Source organism: Heptranchias perlo, chromosome 18 (genome assembly GCF_035084215.1).
Source record: "Heptranchias perlo isolate sHepPer1 chromosome 18, sHepPer1.hap1, whole genome shotgun sequence".
Lineage (NCBI taxonomy): Eukaryota > Metazoa > Chordata > Chondrichthyes > Hexanchiformes > Hexanchidae > Heptranchias > Heptranchias perlo.
Window position 1 is genome coordinate 14,871,929 of NC_090342.1, and position 20,915 is coordinate 14,892,843.

The 20,915-nt window shown below is 41.9% G+C and overlaps 1 protein-coding gene across 1 annotated transcript; it reads left to right on the plus strand.

Moving 5' to 3' along the window:
• The first annotated feature begins 1,548 nt into the window (after positions 1-1,548).
• yeats4 (YEATS domain containing 4) lies at positions 1,549-19,414 on the plus strand. The gene is made up of 7 exons (XM_067999425.1): positions 1,549-1,908; positions 6,735-6,854; positions 7,744-7,810; positions 8,617-8,711; positions 9,543-9,635; positions 10,074-10,161; positions 18,856-19,414. Exons 1-7 carry the CDS (start codon positions 1,858-1,860, stop codon positions 19,023-19,025), a joined length of 684 nt encoding a protein of 227 aa, XP_067855526.1. The 5' UTR covers positions 1,549-1,857; the 3' UTR covers positions 19,026-19,414.
• The last annotated feature ends 1,501 nt before the right edge of the window (positions 19,415-20,915 follow it).

Consider the following 20,915-nt stretch of genomic DNA (forward strand, 5'->3'; position numbering starts at 1 on the left):
TTGCCATCATAATAACAGACCAGCAGAGACAAAGTTATGTAACATACAAGGCTAAATTCACTGTTCCTGCACTCACAACAAGGAGCTTCGCTTGAAGAAAAGCGTGTATCGGAGATAGTGCTCACAACACTAGAGCAATGACTCTCTGACCCGCATACCCATTGAACAAGAATCTCCATTAGGAGTGTGGAATCGTGAATTTATGCTTTGTAGTATTCTTGGATTTTGTAGCATCATTTATAATCCTTACAGATTTTGGAATAGATTGTATGTAATCCTATAGAATGACTTACAAATCCTGTATTGATTGTTTTTACAAGTTGTTACAGTACAGTATGTTGAAGAATATTTTTTTAAATCTTTAAGGGTTAGAGAGGGGAGACAAACATTTATAAAGGTTTCTGTCTCTATTTATATATTGAGGTCTCATGTGTTCCAAAAGAAACAGATAGTTCATTATTTACACCATGAACAGAAACAGCTCACTTTTTGTGGTCTTACTGAAGGAGGAAATAGGTCTAATGCCATAAATCCCTTTGGGAATATTATTAGCTGGAGAGACAATTTTGTTCTTTGTTCGTCTAAGCACTAGTGCTTCATACCATAACTCTTAGATACCATTAAAAAATATTTTCTGCTTCTTACTATCATTACTAATATTACAAATGTTCATTTTATTAGCACAATGTTACATATCTAAAGGAATAAAGGTACAATATTGGTTTCACTAGAGGCGTGATACACTCAGGTAGAATTTATGTACGATGGTGGAAATTGGAAACAGATGTTAGTACTTGTCATTTGAATGTTGTTAACTAACAAAAGATCTGTTTCATATTAAAGGGAAACCATCTAGACTTTTACGTCTAGTCAAAGATTTAGACACATTTCCTGTGAACAGAACTAAAAGTCGAAAGTTTATTTCTAATACATTCCACTTGCTACTTTAATAAATTAGTAGTTATGAAATCCTATAGTGTTTGACTTTAGTCAGATACTACTTAATGCTTAAAGTACAGCTGAAGTTCATCTTATGCTCATCTTTCGGTTAATCATAACTGTCCCGTATTTCCATCGGTGTTGCTTATTTTACGAGTTTTAGCGCTGATTTATATCAAACTGCGTGTCTCCGATTTACACAGGTACAGTAATCTCAGTCTGGTTGCAAGCGTTGTGATGATAATTCTGATTTTTTTTCCCCCCCTCTTCTTTTGGCGGGCTCTCCATTACCAGCAGAGCAGAAACCTGAACTCTGGTCACCTTTTCCTGCTGCTCGGTCGGGAACTGGTTGCTTTTGACAGGTGTCGTTAGCTGAATGGCTCGGCAGCAGCGCCATGTTGATGAGGGAACGAGGCAGGGAGGAGGATCCGCCATGTTGGTGAGGGAATAAGGCGGGGGAAGAGGATCCGCAATGTTGGTGAGGGTGTAAAGCCGGGCGGCGGGGGGAAAGGATCCGCCATGTTGGTGAGGGAAGGATGCGGGGAGGAGGATCCGCCATGTTGGTGAGGGAAGCATGCGAAAAGGAGGATTCGCCATGTTGATGAGGGAGCGAAGCCGGTGGCGCGAGAAGTGAATCTGCTCCGCGATCCGGGGACGGGTTGGGGGAGGGGGGTGATGGTTGGGCTTCGCTCCGTTTAACTGAGCAGCACTCGCGGGAAATTGTGGAGAAGCGGGCCACTTCCCCCTAGAGACCAGCAGGGGGAGAGGAGAGGAGAGGCGGTGCCGGGGACAGGCGGAGGCGGTGTGTGAGGCGGAGGGGAGGCTGCGGCCTTGTGGCTCCGGCACGAGCATCGAGCCAGTGCCGCCGAGAAACCGCGAACTTGGATCTGATTCCGGAAGCGGTGTCGCTATTACAATATGTTCAAGAGAATGGCGGAATTCGGTCCTGACTCTGGAGGGAGAGTGAAGGTAAAGACATCGTCAAACATATCTGGCTTGCAAGCGAGAAATTCTTCCTGCGAACAAAAAAGAGCCGGTTATAATGTTTATAAATATATGTGTAAAGTAACCATGGAGTTGTAATTAACCACCATATGCCCGCCAGAGGTAACATTGCAAACAGCTATATAGTCACTACTTTAATTGGAAATCCGCTAACATTGTAAATGTAATTCTCTGAGGATAGGCTGGATGATATACTGTGGATCCAAAGAAAATAGAAGAATAAGCCTCCTGAATAGAGATGGTATCTGTTTCGTCCGATGGTCTGTAGTCTCAGATAACAAAAAACTGTTAAGCAGAGGGTTTTTGGAGAAGAGGTGAGAACGTTAAAAGGTGCAAACTGGCTTGAAATAAATGATGAGCTTGAAATAGTAAATATTCGGAATGATTACTTTCTCAAAGGGAGGATATAAACAATTCCATGCATGCCATCCTTCAGAAATGAGTATCCAAACAATTTTCATGGCTTAGATATAAATGAGATGGATGCCCTAGACAAGCTGAAAGGATTTGATGGCTTTTATCACGAATTGCTGAGAGTTTAGGGGAAATAGAGTAACGAAACCGTATGTTACTATATAAATCTGTCCCCTAGACTTTCTCAGGCAGGTGAAGACTGTGGGTCAATCTAGCCCACCTATCCATAATTTTCCCTTGGTACATTTCTAATAACCCTGAATCCCATTTGTTGACCAGAACCTGTCTCATTGCTTCTTGAAGTCCATTAAAATTTCTTATTTCACATCCTTGCTGGTAATCTGTTCCCCATTTTAAAATGATCTCCCTGGATTTATATGTTATATCGCTTGTTATGGATCCCAACATTCTGTTTGCTTCTTTAATAACCTGGGAACATTGTGCTGATGGTTTTAATGACCTGTCCACTCAAACCCCAAGATTTCTCTGCTGCTCTGATACCCATTTAGCACATGATCCACGTCAACCTTCCCTCTGCCAAATCTCATAACTGCACAATTCCCTGTATTAAATTGCATCTGCCATTTCTCTGCCCACTGATTAAGCTTGTTAAGATCCTTTTGAATCTGTGCGTATTGATGTTCATCATTTGTCACTGCTCCCAATTTGGTGGTGTCTGCAAATTTGGACACTTTGGACATAATTCCTTCCTCTAAATCATTTATAAAAATTATAAACCGCAGCCCCGACAATGAACCCTGCAGCACTGCACTGATAACTGGCTGCCGACCAGATATCTGCCCGTGTTCTGCTAATTGTTGTCTGCCAACCAACCATTTGCCAATACGTTTTAATATATTCTCATCTATCCCATGGGCTTGGACCTTATGCAGTATCCAGTTATGTGGATAGTGTCAAATGCCTTCCAAAAATCCAAGTAGATAACATCCACTGTCTCTTCCTTATCTATTAGGTATGTCATCTCCTCAAGGAAATCCAATAAATTAGTCAAGCATGAACTCTCATTTCTAAAACCATGCTGACTGTCTCATTAGCTCACACCCCTCGAGATGCTCCTGTATATTATCCTTCATAATGCTTTCAAACACATTCCCAACAGTTGGAAGTAAGGCTTACAGGTCTATAACTTGGTGGTTCATCCTTCGCCCATTTTTTCGCTGTTTTCCGCTCCTGTGATTTGGCCTGAGTCCAGTGAACTCTGTGAGTAATCTTGGAGATATTTTTCAATCATTTGAGCCAATTATTTCAGAACCCTGGGGTGAAAGTTGTCAGAGCCAGGAGCCTAATCTACCTTGAGCTACAACAACCTCTCCAATTATGTCCTCTCTTGATATTTAAATTTTTTTCAGTCTACGTTCACCATTAAACTGTGCCCCTGATTTTAGCATTTCTCCCAATTTCTTTTGTGCACATTGTTGAAAAATAACGGTTAAGCACGTCAGGAATTTCCCAAGTTTGGTCACTACTTCCCCATTGTCATTTCTCAGTGGGCCAACCCCTCTTTGCACCTTGTTTGTAACACAAAATCTCTTGCTAAGTTTGGTATGATATTATGGAACCAATTATGCAGCATTTCCAAAACATACTAGTAGCATATAGAAGGACAAAAATGTTTGGAAATTTAAAAATTTAACTGATGCACATTTTTATTGAGTATTGTGAAATTTCAGATTTCCCCCCTAATAATCAAACTCCTTTCCTTTACGGTCCTGTGCCACGCACCATTCTCTGCAACAAAAAAAAAGGACAGCCAACATGCTCCTAGGTATCTGCTAGTGCTTCTAAAAGGTGAATAAGAGTTGGTCTCTGCTTTTGTTTGTACAGTTTTTTGATGCTAGGGCCAAGTTAATGAACTTGCCTTATGCTGGGTGAGGATCATGTACCTGCACAATACAGATCGATGGCATGCAATTGCCAACATGAATAATATGGTCGGAAAGCATTGACTCATGCTGATATGGTTCTATAGGTGCACTCCAGTATGCTGCCCAGTTGGCCAGTCTTCATATATGATCCAAGATGTTGGGTATTATTCGGCTATTTGGTCATTTGAGACATCACAACTGAACTCAATCTTGTCCTCACCTGGCCATCCATGCATGTACACCTGGGAACAGAGACTGATGAGTAGTGATTAGGAGTGTGAACCCTGGCAGATATTTTCCCCCCTTCTGTTGCCTATTGTTACATGCCTACGTTACAACAATGACTACATTTCAAAAAGTGCTTCATTGGCTGTTAAACAATTTGGGACGTCCTGAGTACATAAAAGGCGCTATATAACTGCCTTTTACTGCTGTCCTTGCTGACAAGACTAAGCACAGACCGAAGGTTGAAACTGACCTGCCTGGCCTCTATATTTTAACTGCACACTGGGCTATTAGATGAAGCCAGATACCAGTATTGTTAAATCTGTTTGAATCCCATTTTACGTCAACAATGTGAAGTACATGGAGAATCTGCGTCTGCAGTGGCAGTCAGTGCCAGCATAAAACTGAATGTATAAAAAAATTAGGGCATGAAATGAATTAATATGTACAATATATACACTTGCTGCTAGGGTGATTTACAAGGCAATATTTTACTCTTGGAATTTAGGTGAGCGTTGTAAACTGTTGAAGCTTTGCTTTTGTGGTTTACTAACTCTTGATTTTTATCACTTCACTTCATTGAAATTACTCCCTGCTGGGCATTATTCTTCAATAAGTTACAGCTTACTTATTACATTCCAATAGGAAAAGCTGCTTTACTGGTTGAGTGGTTGCTTCTTTTAATTTATTCAACACTGGTTTGGCCACATTGTGTCCAATTCTGGGCATTGCACTTCAGGAAAGATATGAAGGCCTTAGAGAGGGTGCAGAAAAGATTTACTAGAATGGTTCCAGGGATGAGGGATACATGGATAGACGGAGAGGCTGGGGTTGTTCTCCTTAGAGCAAAGAAGGTTGAGGAGAGATTTGATAGAGGTGTTCAAAGTCATGACAGGTTTAGATAGAGTAGGTAAAGAGAAACCGTTCCCATTGGCTGAAGGGCCGAGAACTAGAGGACACAGATTTAAGGTGTTTTGCAAAAGAACCAAAGGCAACATGAGGGTAAACTTTTACGCAGTTATGATCTGGAATGCATTGCCTGCAAGGGTGGTGGATGCAGATTCAATCATAGCTTTCAAAAAGGAATTGGATAAATATTTGAAGGGGAAAAAATTTGCAGGGCTACAGGGAAAGAGCGGGGGAATGCGACTAACTTAATTGCTCTTTCAAAGAGCTGGCACAGCCTCGTACGTAAGAAATAGGTGCAGGAGTAGGCCATCCGGCCCCTTGAGCCTGTTCCGCCATTCATCAAGATCGTGGCTGATCTTCAACCTCAACACCATTTTCCTGTACTATCCCAATATCCCTTGATGCCTTTTAATATCTATAAATCTGTCGATCTCTGTTTTGAATGCACTCAATGACTCAGCCTCCACAGTCCTCTGGGGTAGAGAATTCCAACAATTCACCACCCTCTGAGTGAAGAAATTTCTCCTCATCTCAGTCCTACATGGCCTACCCCTTATTCTGAGACTGTGAACCCTGGTTCTAGACTCCAGGGGAAACATCCACCCTGCATCTACCCTGTTGAGCCCTGCAAGAATTTTGTATGTTTCAATGAGATCACCTCTAAACTCCAGAGAATACAGGCCTTGTCAACTCAATCTCTCCTCATACGACAATCCCGCCATCCCAGGAATCAATCTGGTGAACTTTTGTTGCACTCCCTCTATGGCAAGTATATCCTTTCTTGGGTAAGGAGACCAAAACTGTACACACTACTCCAGGTGCGGTCTCACCAAGGCCCTATGTAATTGCAGTAAGACATCTTTACTCCTGTACTCAAATCCTCTTGGAATAAAGGCCAACATGCCATTTGCCTTCCTAATTGCTTGCTGCACCTGCATGTTAGCTTTCAGTGACTCATGTACAAGGACACCCAGGTCCCTTTGAACATCAACATTTCCCAGTCTCTCACCATTTTAAAAAAAAATACTCTGCATTTCTGTTTTTCCTACCAAAGTGGATAACATCACATTTTTCCACATTATATTCCATCTGCCATGTTCTTTCCCACTCACCTTAGCCTGTCTATAATCCCCTTGAAGCCTCTTTGCGTCGATGGGCCTCCTTCTGTGCTGTAACGATTCTATGATTCTATTCTATGATTCTTTGTGCATTGTTTGCTGCAACTTGATATTGAAAGATCTAATTTCTGGTTTCTTGCATTCTTTTGTGTAGGTTTTTTAAAAGCTTAGCTTTTCCTACAGCTCAGGGATCATTCAGAGACTAAAACCTATTTTCTTAATAATCTCCCTTCTACAGGGTGTCACAATAGTTAAACCAATAGTCTTTGGAAATGTTGCTCGTTATTTTGGAAAGAAACGAGAGGAAGATGGACACACTCATCAGTGGACGGTGTATGTAAAACCCTACAGGAATGAGGTGAGAGCTGCTTCTGTTTAGTCCTTAGTATCTACTCTAGAAAATACAGTAACTGCAGTTTGTATGGGATACACTGTATGGCAAAGAATTCTCTATAAATCACAATTTCATGCTTTCTTTCAGCCTATTAGGAGGAGGAAAGTAGAGTATATCATTACTTGTACACTCTAACATGAGTGTTAATAAATAAGATGACTTTTCAATTAAATTGAAGTATTCGATTTAACATTGTTTTAATTTGATTGACTTTGGTATTGTGAATAAGGTCTGGTGTGACCTTCACCAGAAGAATTAAATCATGAATGTTCCTTGTTTACAAAATTACTTATTCCCCCAAAACCTAAAATCAAAGCATAAACTTGATTAGCACCTCTTAGAGTTCATATTTTCCTTGTTTTGCACACATATCTCAGTGAATATTGAAATACCTGCTGTGCACATTTCATTCTTCATCTAGTAGGAATGAGTAGCTGAGTTACCTATGCAAATAATAAAATTCATCTCATCATGCACCCATGTTTATACTGCCATAAAATAATGATAAAATAACACAGCGTCAAAAAGCTCTGAGCTTCAATAAGTGGCCATGATGTCCAAAATGAGTGTCTCCATTTAATAAAAGTAGCCAAGGCTGGGGTTTTCCAGTCCGTCACAGTGAGCAGCTGAGTTGTATGGATCAGGAAAGTCGTTGGTTTGATACCATGTCTTTTTGTTAGCCTTTGCTCAGTGGTAGCACTCTCACTTCTGAGTCCGAAGGTTATGGGTTCAACCTCCACTCCATAATCAGTGTCTCTATAATACCCATCCTCACGCTATTTTAATGTAGTTAATTGTTTTTTTGCTGTAAGAGACCAGCATGATGAGCACTAAATATTTCTTTTTGTTGCAGGACATGTCCGCATATGTAAAGAAAATTCAATTCAAGCTGCATGAAAGCTATGGTAACCCTCTGCGAGGTGAGTTTTAAAAAAAGCCTTACTGAATCTTATTTACCAGAATTGTAAAAATAAAAACAAAATTCTGGAAATATACAGGTTCATCAGCATTTGAAAAGGCAGGTTAACATTTCAGATGTAAACCCTTTGTAAGAACTGGAAATTGGAAAATAAGTGAGCACATGAAGACTTTTTTTGTAATCTAGAATTACAGTTGCTATAAGCTGTATGGTATTTTGGACCAATCCGGACCCCCATCTTATGCTGTCAGCAGACAATAGGTCATGAAGTACCTCGAACATAAGGTCAGTCAGAAAGCATGCTGTATCTATGGTTACTCTGCTCTACAGATAAATGATTCTAATCCAGTGATTTTAAAAAAACTTTAAAAATAATGCAAATGTCTCAAATCAAAGAGGTCGTGAATGCCAATCCCAACATGGCTGGGGAATTGAATTCAATAAATCTGGTAATCTGTAGGCTAGCATCAGGTGCAATGATCATAAAAATTCAACTGATTCACTAATGTCCTTCAGGGAAGAGACCTGTCCAACGTGTGACTCCAGTTCCACACTTAAGTGGTCGATTGTTAATGCCCTTAAATAACTAGGGATGGGCACTGATTACTGCCTTGCTAGTGTCGTCCACATCTCCAGAACAATAAAAAAATATATAACATTACAAAATTTCAGTGGAATTGTAGAGATGAAAATATATACTTTTGCAGCACCTGTAGACTCTCACTATAAATGTTGAATATTTAAATCTAGTATGTTTGTATAAAATACATTTTTAAAAAGTTAATTTACCTTTTTTTGCCTCCCCAGTTGTTACCAAGCCACCGTATGAAATCACAGAAACTGGATGGGGTGAATTTGAAATTATAATCAAAATTTTCTTTATAGATCCAAATGAAAGGCCGGTAAGGACCAGTAAATTTATCATTTCGGATTTTTTTAAAAAAAACCTTGGTGACAAAGAATAGTATTTATAGAAGCTCTTCCCTAAGTATAGCAATATGCAATTATCTTTTTGGAAATTAAATCTCTTTTTCCTGCTTTTCTCTCTCTAACAGTCTTAGATAGAATCATAGAAGTTACAACATGGAAACAGGCCCTTCGGCCCAACATGTCCATGTCGCCCAGTTTATACCACTAAGCTTATTGGAACACACACCAATAGTGGCTAAGCCACAACTCTTTTGATTCTCTTTCCTCACCAGTAGGAAGGGGCAGAGTAGGATAGGCACCTTCCTACAGGGTTATAACTATCACTGTGAGATTGGGGACTCATGAGAGGTGAGGGCGGGGTGAAAAATTCAATCGAATTCTCCTTAAAATTGTTTGTGTTGTATCTGGTTTTAAAGATAGTGGGATATTTTCCCGATCTTCTGCTGTAATTTCAGTGGAAACCCTACAAAAATAGGCAAGGTTATAGCGGGAGAATTCCCATGGAAATTCTTCCCCAATATTTGAACATTCCACGTGAGATGATGCTTTTCAAGTGTGTCTATTTGACCTCAGTGTTTTCAAGGTTTGAAATTCCTGAATGTGGGATATCTCAACCAAGAAAGGTCTGTCTGTCCTACCATAAAGTCAGTTCATTGATATACAGCTCTAAACATCTTGAATTTTCTTCGTGTTTTATTACTATATGCATTAACTCCTCGGTGACACATTTTGTTGATTTTTTTTTGTACTATGTTGTTCAAATGTTCAGTATTTCTATAGCTTATGTTCTTTCTGTTAAACAGGTAACTCTCTATCACTTGCTGAAGCTGTTTCAATCTGATAGTAATGTAATGCTGGGCAAAAAGACAGTGGTCTCTGAATTTTACGATGAAATGGTAAGCACAAGGAGCAGCTTTTGTAGGATCACTGTGAATATAAAATTTCTTCACTATTTCAATAAAATTACAATTTATTTAAATTGAACGATTCTAGTGGTCTAACATAACAAGTTAGTTTTCAAACTTTTTTGTGGGGGTAGGGGTCCCCTGTAAATATTGCAACATTCCTGGGGACCCCTGTCCTAATTTACTCAGAAATCAGATGGCGTTTGGAACTACAGTTTGAAAACATTTATACTCTCAAAGTAGGAAAACTCAAAAGAATAGAACAAAAACTTTCACAAAACAATACTTGGCCCATTTCTTTATAAAATTAAAAAAAGAGCAAGAGCAATGCCTTCAGTTTACATTGCGATTCAAAACAATGCAGAGAAATCTAGATAGTCTGATTTAAAATTTGGTCAATTTATCACATTTAACTATTCTTGTTCCTAGATTTTTCAAGATCCCACTGCAATGATGCAACAGCTGTTGACAACATCTCGACAATTGACACTTGGAGCCTATAAACATGAAACTGAGTGTAAGTACCTGTAAATGTATTGGTATCGTTAAATTGCATGAAAAGTCCAATTATGTAATTCTAAAAAGTGATCCTGATTACAATGTTGCCTCAAGTAAGAGATCAAACTGCTGTTTGTAAGTACTGAAAGAAGAAAGACTTGCATTTATATAGTGCCTTTCACAACCTCAGGACATTCCAAAGCACGTTACAGCCAATGACGTTCTTTTTTAAAGTGTAGTCACTGTTGTAATGCACTGCCCTAATATCAAGTATTGCAAGTTGAAAGTTCTCTTTGCGCAGACAGAACAGTCTGCATCAAATTGTCATAAACAATTGGGATTGTGCAGTAGCGCTGACTCAGATGAACATCTCAATTATTGCAAATGAGGCAAACGAGCAGCGTGGCCAATTCAATGCAATAAAGCCCACTTCTTACCACCCACCTATATATCTTATAGGCCAGCGGTGCAGAAACACCCACAGCATGAATTCAACATTAAAAGTTGAGTAATCTGTTCATATCAGCACATTTGTTGTTTTTTCCCCCAATTCTATACACACTTTCACACTCTTTTTACGTGTCAGCTTTGCTCAGTTGGTAGCACTTTCAAAAGGTTGCGGATTCAGATCCCGTTCCATTATCTTGAGCGCATTATCTAGGCTGATACTTCAGAGCAGTACAGGAAGTGCTGCATTGTCGGAGGTGCTGTCTTTTGGATGAGGCATTAGATTGAAGCTCTGTGTGTCTGTTCAGGTGGATGTAAATGTTCCCTTTGCATTAACTGAAGAAGAGCAGCGTGTTGTCTAGGTGTACTGGCCAACATTCAGTCCCAATTAATACTACCTAAAGAGATTAACTGGTCATTTATCTCACTTGCTGTTTGTGGGACCTTGCTGTGCACAAATTGGCTGCTGTGTTTGCCCACATAACAATAATGACTACACTTCAAAAGTAATTCATTGGCTGTGAAGCATTTTGGCATGTCCAGAGGATGTGCAAGGTGCTCAATAAATGCAAGTTTTTTCTGACTCATCTTGTGAAAGACCCAAATCCTACTGGGGTACGAGGTTCCACAGTTAGTGGCCACTCTCCAGTCCCTCACCTATGTAACCCTTCAGGTATGAGCCTAGACAGTGTGTTCAATAGGCTACTCAACTGTGCAAAATATATCATAGCCAAGCTCAATCCTGTTCTCAACTGAAGTCCACACACAGGGATAGGAGTCAGAAGTGGAAAAGTATGGGTTAATAAATGAAAGTCAGCACGGATTTGTTAAAGGAAAATCATGTTTGACTAACTTGATTGAGTTCTTTGATGAAGTAACGGAGAGGGTTGATGAGAGTAGTGTAGTTGATGTGTGTACGGACTTTCAAAAGGCATTTGCTAAAGTACCACATAATAGACTTATAAGCAAAATTAAAGTCCATGGGATTAAAGGGATAGTGGCAGCATGGATACAAAATTGGCTAGGGGACAGAAAGCAGAGATTAGTGGTGAATGGTTATTTTTCAGATTAGAGGGAAGTATACAGTGGTGTTCCCCAGGGGTTGGTATTAGGACCACTGCTTTTTTTGATATAAATGACCTGGACTTGGGTATAATTTCAAAGTTTGCAGATATCACCAAACTTGGAAATGTAGTAAACAATGTGGAGGATAGTAACAGGCTTCAGAAGGACATACAGACTGGTGAAATGGGCAAACACATGGCAGATGAAATTTAACACCGAGAAGTGTGAAGTGATATTTTGGTAGGAAGAATGAGGAGAGGCAATAAAAACTAAATGGTACAATTTTAAAGGGGGTGCAGGAACAGAGAGACCTGGGAGTGTATGTATACAAGTCTTTGAAAGTGGCAGGACAAGTTGAAAAGACTGTTAAAAAGGCATACGGAATCCTTGGTTTTATAAATAAAGGCATAGAGTACAAAAGCAAGTAAGTTATGCTAAACCTTTATAAAACACTGGTTAGGCCTCATCTGGAGTATTGTGTCCAATTCTGGGCACCACACTGTAGGAAGGATGTCAAGGCCTTAGAAAGGGTGCAGAAGAGATTTACTAAAATGGTGCCAGAGATGAGGGACTTCAGTTATGTAGAGAGACTAGAGAAGCTGGGGTTTTTCTCCTTAGAACAGAGAAGATGAAGAGGAGATTTGATTAGAAGTGTTCAAAATCATGAACGGTTTTGATAGAGTAAATAAGGAGAAACTGTTTTCTCAGTGGCAGAAGGTCAGTCTAACCTTAGTGGTGGAAAAATCATTGGAATCGATTTTGAGGGACAGCATAAATCGTCATTTAGAAAGGCATGGGTTAATCGAAGACAGTCAGCGTGGATTTGTTAAGGGACGGTCGTGTCTGACTAACTTGATTGAATTTTTTAAGCAGGTAACAAGGAAGATCAATGAGGGTAATGCGTTTGATGTAGTGTACATGGATTTTAGCAAGGCTTTTGACAAGGTCCCACATGGCAGACTGGTCAAAAAAGTAAAAGCCCATAGGATCCAAGGGAAAGTGGGCTAGTTGGATCCAAAATTGGCTCAGTGGCAGGAAGCAAAGGATAAGTAAAGGGAATAAGCAGTAAATGGGTATATATTGAGAGGGGTAGAGTAAGTGAGAGACCTTGGAGTGCGTGTGCACAGGTCCCCAAAGCTGGCAGTACAGGTAGATAAGGTTGTAAAGAAGACATACGGAATGCTCTCCGTTATTAGCCGAGGTATAGAATACAAAAGCAGGGACATAATGATGGAACTGTATAAAACGCTGGTAAGGCCACAGCTGGAGTATTGGGTGCAGTTCTGGTCACCACATTACAGGAAGGACGTAATTGCTGTGGAGAGACTGCAGAGAAGATTTACAAGAATGTTGCCAGGGCTTGAAAATTGCAGCTACAAGGAGAGGTTGTATAGGCTGGGGTTGTTTTCCTTGGAGCAGAGGAGGCTGAAGGGAGACTTGATTGAGGTGTACAGAATTATGAGGGGCCTAGATAGAGTAGACAGGAAGTACCTGTTTCCCCTAGCGGAGAGTTCAAGAACCAGAGGACATAGATTTAAGCTGATTGGCGGAAGAATTAGAGGGGACATGAGGAAAAACTTTTTTACCCAGAGGGCGGTGGGTGTATGGAATTCGCTGCCCGAATTGGTGGTAGAGGCAGGGAGCCTCAACTCTTTTTAAAAAGTACCTGAACCTGCACCTGAAGTGCTGTAAGCTGCTGGGCTACGGACCGAGTGCTGGAAGGAGGGATTAGAATGGGCACCTTGTTGTTCTTCGAGCCAGCGCGGACACAATGGGCCGAATGGCCCCCTTCTGTGCTGTATCTTTTCTATGGTTCTATGATGGTTGACTGGTGTCTTTGCAACTGGAAGGCTGTTTCCAATGGGGTCCCACAAGGCTTAGTACTGGGTCCCTTGCTTTTTATGGTACATATTAATGATTTGGACTTGAATGTGGGGGGCTTAATCAAGAAGTTTGCAAATGACACAAAAATTGGCCGTGTGGTTGATAGTGATAAGGAAAGCTGTAGACTGCAGGAAGATATCAATGGACTGGTCAGGTGGGCAGAAAAGTGGCAAATGGAATTCAATCCGGAGAAGTGTGAGGTAATGCATTTGGGGAGGGCAAACAAGACAAGGGAGTACACAATAAATGGGAGGATACTGAGAGGTGTAGAGGAACAAAGGGACCTTGGAGTGCATGTCCACAGATCCCAGATGGTAGCAGGACAGGTAGATAAGGTGGTTAAAAAGGCATACGGGATACTTTCCTTTATTAGCCGAGGCATAGAATATAAGAGGAGGGAAGTTATGCTAGAATTGTATAAAACATTGGTTAGGCCACAGCTTGAGTACTGTATACAGTTCTGGTCACCACATTACAGGAAAGATGTGATTGCACTAGAGAGGGTACAGAGGAGATTTATGAGGATGTTGCCAGGGCTGGAGAATTTTATCTACGAGAAAAGATTGGATAGGCTGGGGTTGTGTTTTTTTTATTCGTTCATGGGATGTGGGCGTCGCTGGTGAGGCCGGCATTTATTGCCCATTCCTAATTGCCCTTGAGAAGGTGGTGGTGAGCCGCTTTCTTGAACCGCTGCAGTCCGTGTGGTGACGCTTCTCCTACAGTGCTGTTAGGAAGGGAGTTCCAGGATTTTGACCCAGCGATGATGAAGGAACAGCGATATATTTCCAAGTTGGGATGGTGTGTGACTTGGAGGGGAATGTGCAGGTGGTGTTGTTCCCACGTACCTGCTGCTCTTGTCCTTCTCGGTGGTAGAGGTCGCGGGTTTGGGAGGTGCTGTCGAAGAGGCCTTGGCGAGTTACTGCAGTGCATCCTGTGGATGGTACACACTGCAGCCACAGTGCGCCTGTGGTGAAGGGAGTGAATGTTTAGGGTGGTGGATGGGGTGCCAATCAAGCGGGCTGCTTTGTCCTGGATGGTGTCGAGCTTCTTGAGTGTTGTTGGAGCTGCACTCACCCAAGCAAGTGGAGAGTATTCCATCACACTCCTGACTTGTGCCTTGTAGATGGTGGAAAGGCTTTGGGGAGTTAGGAGGTGAGTCACTCGCCGCAGAATACCCAGCCTCTGACCTGCTCTTGTAGCCACAGTATGTATATGGCTGGTGCAGTTAAGTTTCTGGTCAATGGTGACCCCCAGGATGTTGATGGTGGGGGATCCGGTGATGGTAATGCAGTTGAATGTCAAGGGGAGGTGGTTAGACACTCTCTTGTTGGAGATGGTCATTGCCTGGCACTTGTCTGGCGCGAATGTTACTTGCCACTTATCAGCCCAAGCCTGAATGTTGTCCAGGTCTTGCTGCATGCGGGCTCGGACTGCTTTATTATCTGAGGAGTTGCAAATGGAACTGAACACTGTGCAATCATCAGCGAACATCCCCATTTCTGACCTTATGATGGAGGGAAGGTCATTGATGAAGCAGCTGAAGATGGTTGGGCCTAGGACACTGCCCTGAGGAACTCCTGCAGCAATGCCCGGGGACTGCGTTGATTGGCCTCCAACAACCACTACCATCTTCCTTTGTGCTAGGTATGACTCCAGCCACCGGAGAGTTTTCCCCCTGATTCCCATTGACTTCAATTTTACTTGGGCTCCTTGGTGCCACACTCGGTCAAATGCTGCCTTAATGTCAAGGGCAGTCGCTCTCACCTCCCCTCTGGAATTCAGCTCTTTTGTCCATGTTTGGACCAAGGCTGTAATGAGGTCTGGAGCCGAGTGGCCCTGGCGGAACCCAAACTGAGCATCGGTGAGCAGGTTATTGGTGAGTAAGTGCCGCTTGATAGCACTGTCGACAACACCTTCCATCACTTTGCTGATGATTGAGAGTAGACTGATGGGGAGGTAATTGGCCGGATTGGATTTGTCCTGCTTTTTGTGGACAGGACATACCTGGGCAATTTTCCACATTGTCGGGTAGATGCTATTGTTGTAGCTGTACTGGAACAGCTTGGCTAGAGGCGCAGCTAGTTCTGGAGCACAAGTCTTCAGCACTACAGCCGGGATGTTGTCGGGGCCCACAGCCTTTGCTCTATCCAGTGCACTCAGCCATTTCTTGATATCACGTGGAGTGAATTGAATTGGCTGAAGACTGGCTTCTGTGATGGTGCGGATATCGGGAGGAGGCAGAGATGGATCATCATCTCGGCACTTCTGGCTGAAGATGGTTCAAACACTTCAGCCTTTTCTTTTGCACTCGTGCTGGACTCCGCCATCATTGAGGGTGGGGATGTTTACAGAGCCTCCTCCTCCCGTTAGTTGTTTAATTGTCCACCACCATTCATGACTGAATGTGGCAGGACTGCAGAGCTTTGATCTGATCCATTGGTTGTGGAATCGCTTCAATCTGTCTATAGCATGTTGCTTCTGCTGTTTAGCATGCATGTAGTCCTGAGTTGTAGCTTCACCAGGTTGGCACCTACACCAGGTGCTGCTCCTGGAATGCTCTTCTACACTCCTCGTTGAACCAGGGTTGATCCCCTGGTTTATTGGTAATGGTAGATTGAGGAATATGCCAGGCCATGAGGTTACAGATTGTGCTGGAATACAATTCTGCTGCTGCTGATGGCCCACAGCGCCTCATGGATGCTCAGTTTTGAGCTGCTAGATCTGTTCTGAATCTATCCCATTTAGCACGATGATAGTGCCACACAACACGTTGGGTGGTGTCCTCAGTGCGACGACGGGACTTCGTCTCCACGAGGACTGTGCGGTGGTCACTCCTACCAGTACTGTCATAGACAAATGCATTTGCAACAGGTAGATTGGTGAGGACGAGGTGAAGTAAGTTTTTCCCTCGTGTTGGTTCGCTCACCAGCTGCCACAGGCCCAGTCTGGCAGCTATGTCCTTCAGGACTCGGCCAGCTTGGTCAGTAGTGGTGCTACCGAGCCACTCTTGGTGATGGATGTTGAAGTCCCCCACCCAGAGTACATTCTATGCCCTTGCTACCCTCAGTGCTTCCTCCAAGTGGTGCTCAACATGGAGGAGAACTGATTCATCAGCTGAGGGAGGACAGTAGGTGGCAATCAGCAGGAGGTTTCCTTGCCCATGTTTGACCTGATGCCATGAGATTTCATGGGGTCCGGAGTCAATGTTGAGGACTCCCAGGGCCACTCCCTCCTGACTGTATATCACTGTACCGCCACCTCTGGTGGGTCTGTCCTGCCGGTGGGACAGGACATACCCAGGGATGGTGATGGAAGAGTCTGGGACGTTGGCTGAAAGGTATGATTCTGTGAGTATGGCTATGTCAGGCTGTTGCTTGACTAGTCTGTGGGACAGCTCTCCCAATTTTGGCACAAGTCCCCAGATGTTAGTGGGGAGGACTTTACAGGGTCGACTGGGCTTGGTTTGCCGTTGTCGTGTCCGATGCCAGGTGGTCCGTCCGGTTTTATTCTTATGACTTTTTTTAGCGAGATTTTACAACTGAGTGGCTTGCTAGGCCATTTCAGAGGGCAATTAAGAATCAACCACATTGCTGTGGGTCTGGAGTCACATTTCGGCCAGACCGGGTAAGGATGGCAGATTTCCTCCCCTAAAGGGCATTAGTGAACCAGATGGGTTTTTACGACAATCCGGTAGTTTCATGGCCACCATTACTGATACTAGTATTTTAATTCCAGATTTTTTCTTTGGAACAAAGAAGGCTGAGGGGAGATTTAATTGAGGTATATAAAATTATGATGGGACTGGATAAAGTGGATAGGAAGGACCTATTTCCCTTAGCAGAGGGGTCAGTGACCAGGGGGCATAGATTTAAAGTAATTGGTAGAAGGATCAGACAGGAGCTGAGAAGACATTTTTTCACCCAGAGGGAGGTGGGGGTCTGAACTCACTGCCTGAAAGGGTGGTAGAGGCAGAAACCCTCAGCTCAGTTAAAAAGTACTTGGATGTGCACTTGAAGTGCCGTAACCTACAGGGCTACGGACCAAGTGCTGGAAAGTGGGATTCAGCTGGATAGCTCTTTTTCAGCCGGCACGGACACGATGGGCCAAATGGCCTCCTTCTGTGCTGTAACTTTCTATGATTCTAAGGGTCGGTAACCAGAGGACACAGATTTAAGGTGATCGGCAAAAGAGCCAGAGACGACATGACGAAACATTTTTTTATGCAGCGAGTTGTAATGGTCTGGAATGCACTGCCTGAAAGAGTAGTGGAAGCAGATTCAATAGTAACTTTCAAAAGGGAATCAGATAATTACTTGAAGGGAAAAAATTTACAGGGCTATGGGGAAAGATCAGGGGAATGAGAGTAATTGGATTGCTCTTTCAAAGAGCTGGTACAGGCACGATGGGCCGAATGGCGGCCTCCTGTGCTGTACCTATCATGATACTGTGAAGTGGGAACCCTGGAAGATTTTGTCACTCCCTAGTTCGAATACTGAGGTCAATTGTAGTACACTTATTTTCACCCTAGCTTAGACCATTAACTCAACACACATGCAAGATTGAATCTGGGACTATCATGGTCAGAATGGCTCAGTTTCACCCCTGATGGTACATTTATTAACTGCAATGGGGAGTTCAACAACCACTGATTTGACATCAACTAGCCCTCATATATATTTTTGTAATTTGTGGTTGTCTATTATATAAAGTATATATTTTCTTCATCGCTTATTCTCCTTTCCTGCCCCCTAATTATGTTTTTTAAAGCTCCTCAGAGTGAGAGTAATCAGTGCTAGGAATGGAATACTTATCCAATTGTTTAACTAGTGTTGATGCCAAGCACTCCCTAGTTAGGTATAGGACAGGCCAACTGGAGAGTAAAGCTCCTGCTAATCTCGGCCAAACATGTGTCTTAACCCTGGCCAGAGAATGCTACTCCGACAGAGACGTTTAATTTGAAAATCATCGAAAGCTGGTGTATGCTTCAATATATCTGTGTGAAATCTGTTGGTCACCCATCTTCAGATGTTAGCACTGCTTGATTTGAAACGGAATTGTTTTATTTTTTTAAAATCTGTCAGTTGTTTGTAAATAAGCCCAAGTCCAAAGACCATAGATTTTCAGTGTGTAATTCTCCCAAAAATTCTAAGTTGATTAAAAAAGAGCTTTAAAGTACACATATTTATCCCAGCGATTTTGTGACTTTTTTAAATAGCTGTCAGCAATATCATACAAAAGTGAAACATATAAAATAGTAACATTTCATCGTTTTGTAGAATTTATGCATATTAACCTTACTGTGATTTTTTTTTTTTAGTTGCAGAGCTTGAAGTGAAAACCAGGGAAAAGTTAGAAGCTGCCAAAAAGAAGACCAGCTTTGAAATTGCAGAATTTAAAGAAAGATTGAAAGCAAGTCGTGAAGCCATCAACTATTTAAAGAGTGAAATCAAAAAGCTTGAAGATGATGATCAGGGAAAGGAAACCTGAATAAAGCTCAATAAATTAACTGGAAATCTTTAAGAAGAATTTAACTAAATTAGCTGAGAGCAGCTTTGCTCTTTTTTTAAAACACAAGTTTGCATTGCCTGCTCAGTGACTGGATCATTAACTCAAATTATACTTTGGAGAATCTGCCACTAATGGGTTTTTATTTTGAAATGAACATGTTTAAATCTACCTTGAGAACCCTGCCTTGAGCAAGCTTCTGGTGGTCCAAACAGTATTGTGCAAAATGTAACAAAGGACAAAGGAAATGGCTTGCCACTGTTTTGTATGTGGGTTTTCTAAGTATACGTTTTTGTTTTATACTTAAGGAACTTGTCAAAGTTGATTTTAAAACATATGCCTCAATAAATTAATTTTTCTTCATGCCTGCAGGGCTGTAAGTCCGTTAGAATGGTGTTGGGGAAAGAATTGGGACTGCATTTTCTGCATTATAATACTGTTCTGAACCTGATTACATCTTGCAATGAGCTGTATATTGTATACATTTGTAAGTAAGATAATACGAAATTACAATAAGGCGTTTTGCCAAGCAGTTCAGCTTTCTTTAGAATTGATGGGACAAATTCTACCAGCTTCTTTCAATAGTTAGAGCATACTTTTTTGTGTGTTTTCACAAACTGCTTTAATTTTGAAATTCCTCCCCGCTGCCCCCCCCCCCCCTCGCTGGCTGATACACACTTTCAAAGATTTTGCTCAAGTTCTTCGAATGGGAGTACTTGTTCAACTTGTCTGGGTTCCCCAAGATCCATTTGATTATTGGAGGAAATTTTAATTTGACTTTGAATCCACATCAGGATTGATATTGTTGACTGTCCACACAAGTGCCAATTTGGTGTTTTGCAGCAGTGAAGTAGGGCAAATGGAATGGCAGCAGCTACAAAGTTCATTTGAGGAAGGGAGTATGTTCATTATTCTTCACATTTTTATGTCTGGCCTTAATATCATTTTGGACTCTCAATCCTTGATTTGAAAAGACTATTTCTGTCCAGTGACGGAATATTGTAGCCTCCAGAGAAAATTAATTTCTTGCTATTGGAGGTTTCAGTTGCAGATGAATAGACCGGATGGGGATGACTTATTCTATACCAGAACCTGATACCAACAACATGGAAAAACTGTGCCTGGGCTGTCATCCTGTACAAGGTGATCTGGCGCTAGGAGTCGCATATGAATTGTTGGAATGTATTAAAAGGTCAATATCGAGCTGAAATAGTGATGTAATACTACCACTTTATAAATCATTGGTGTGACTACTGAGAATACTGTACAGTTCTGTCCACAACACAAAAAGGATATTGCAGATATTGAAAGGATACAGAAGAGAGCAACCAGAATGATTGAGGGAATGGTGGGATGAGATTATGGAAAGTGATAATGTATATTGGGCATGTTCTCACTGAAAAAGAGGTTGTGAGGTGATATGATTGCTGTTTTTAGGAGTATAAAGGGACTTGATAATGTAGACCATGACAAACTGTTTCACCTTGTCCAGAACAGTAGAACCAGTGGACATGGTCTGTGCTTAAAGGGGAGTAAATTCAAAACTAATCTGTAGAAACAATATTTCAGCGAGCAAGTGGTCAATCTATGGAACAGACTCCCTATGGTTCCCAAAGCTCTCCACCACTAGGGCTTTCTTTGCGTCTTGTCTGGGTCTGTTGCAGACTAATTGATAGAGATTGATTGCTATGATTAGTCAACTCCATTTTCATTTCATGTGCCTATCAGGATGGTAGAAGGCCAACTAGATGAACCTTGGTCTTTTTTTGGTCTAGCAATTCCTATGTTCCTAAGGTTACTGGAGTATCCCTTAGAATAGCTAGCCCTCAAGCTAGACCTCTGGTTGTCAGAAACATAAGAGTTGAAGCAGCT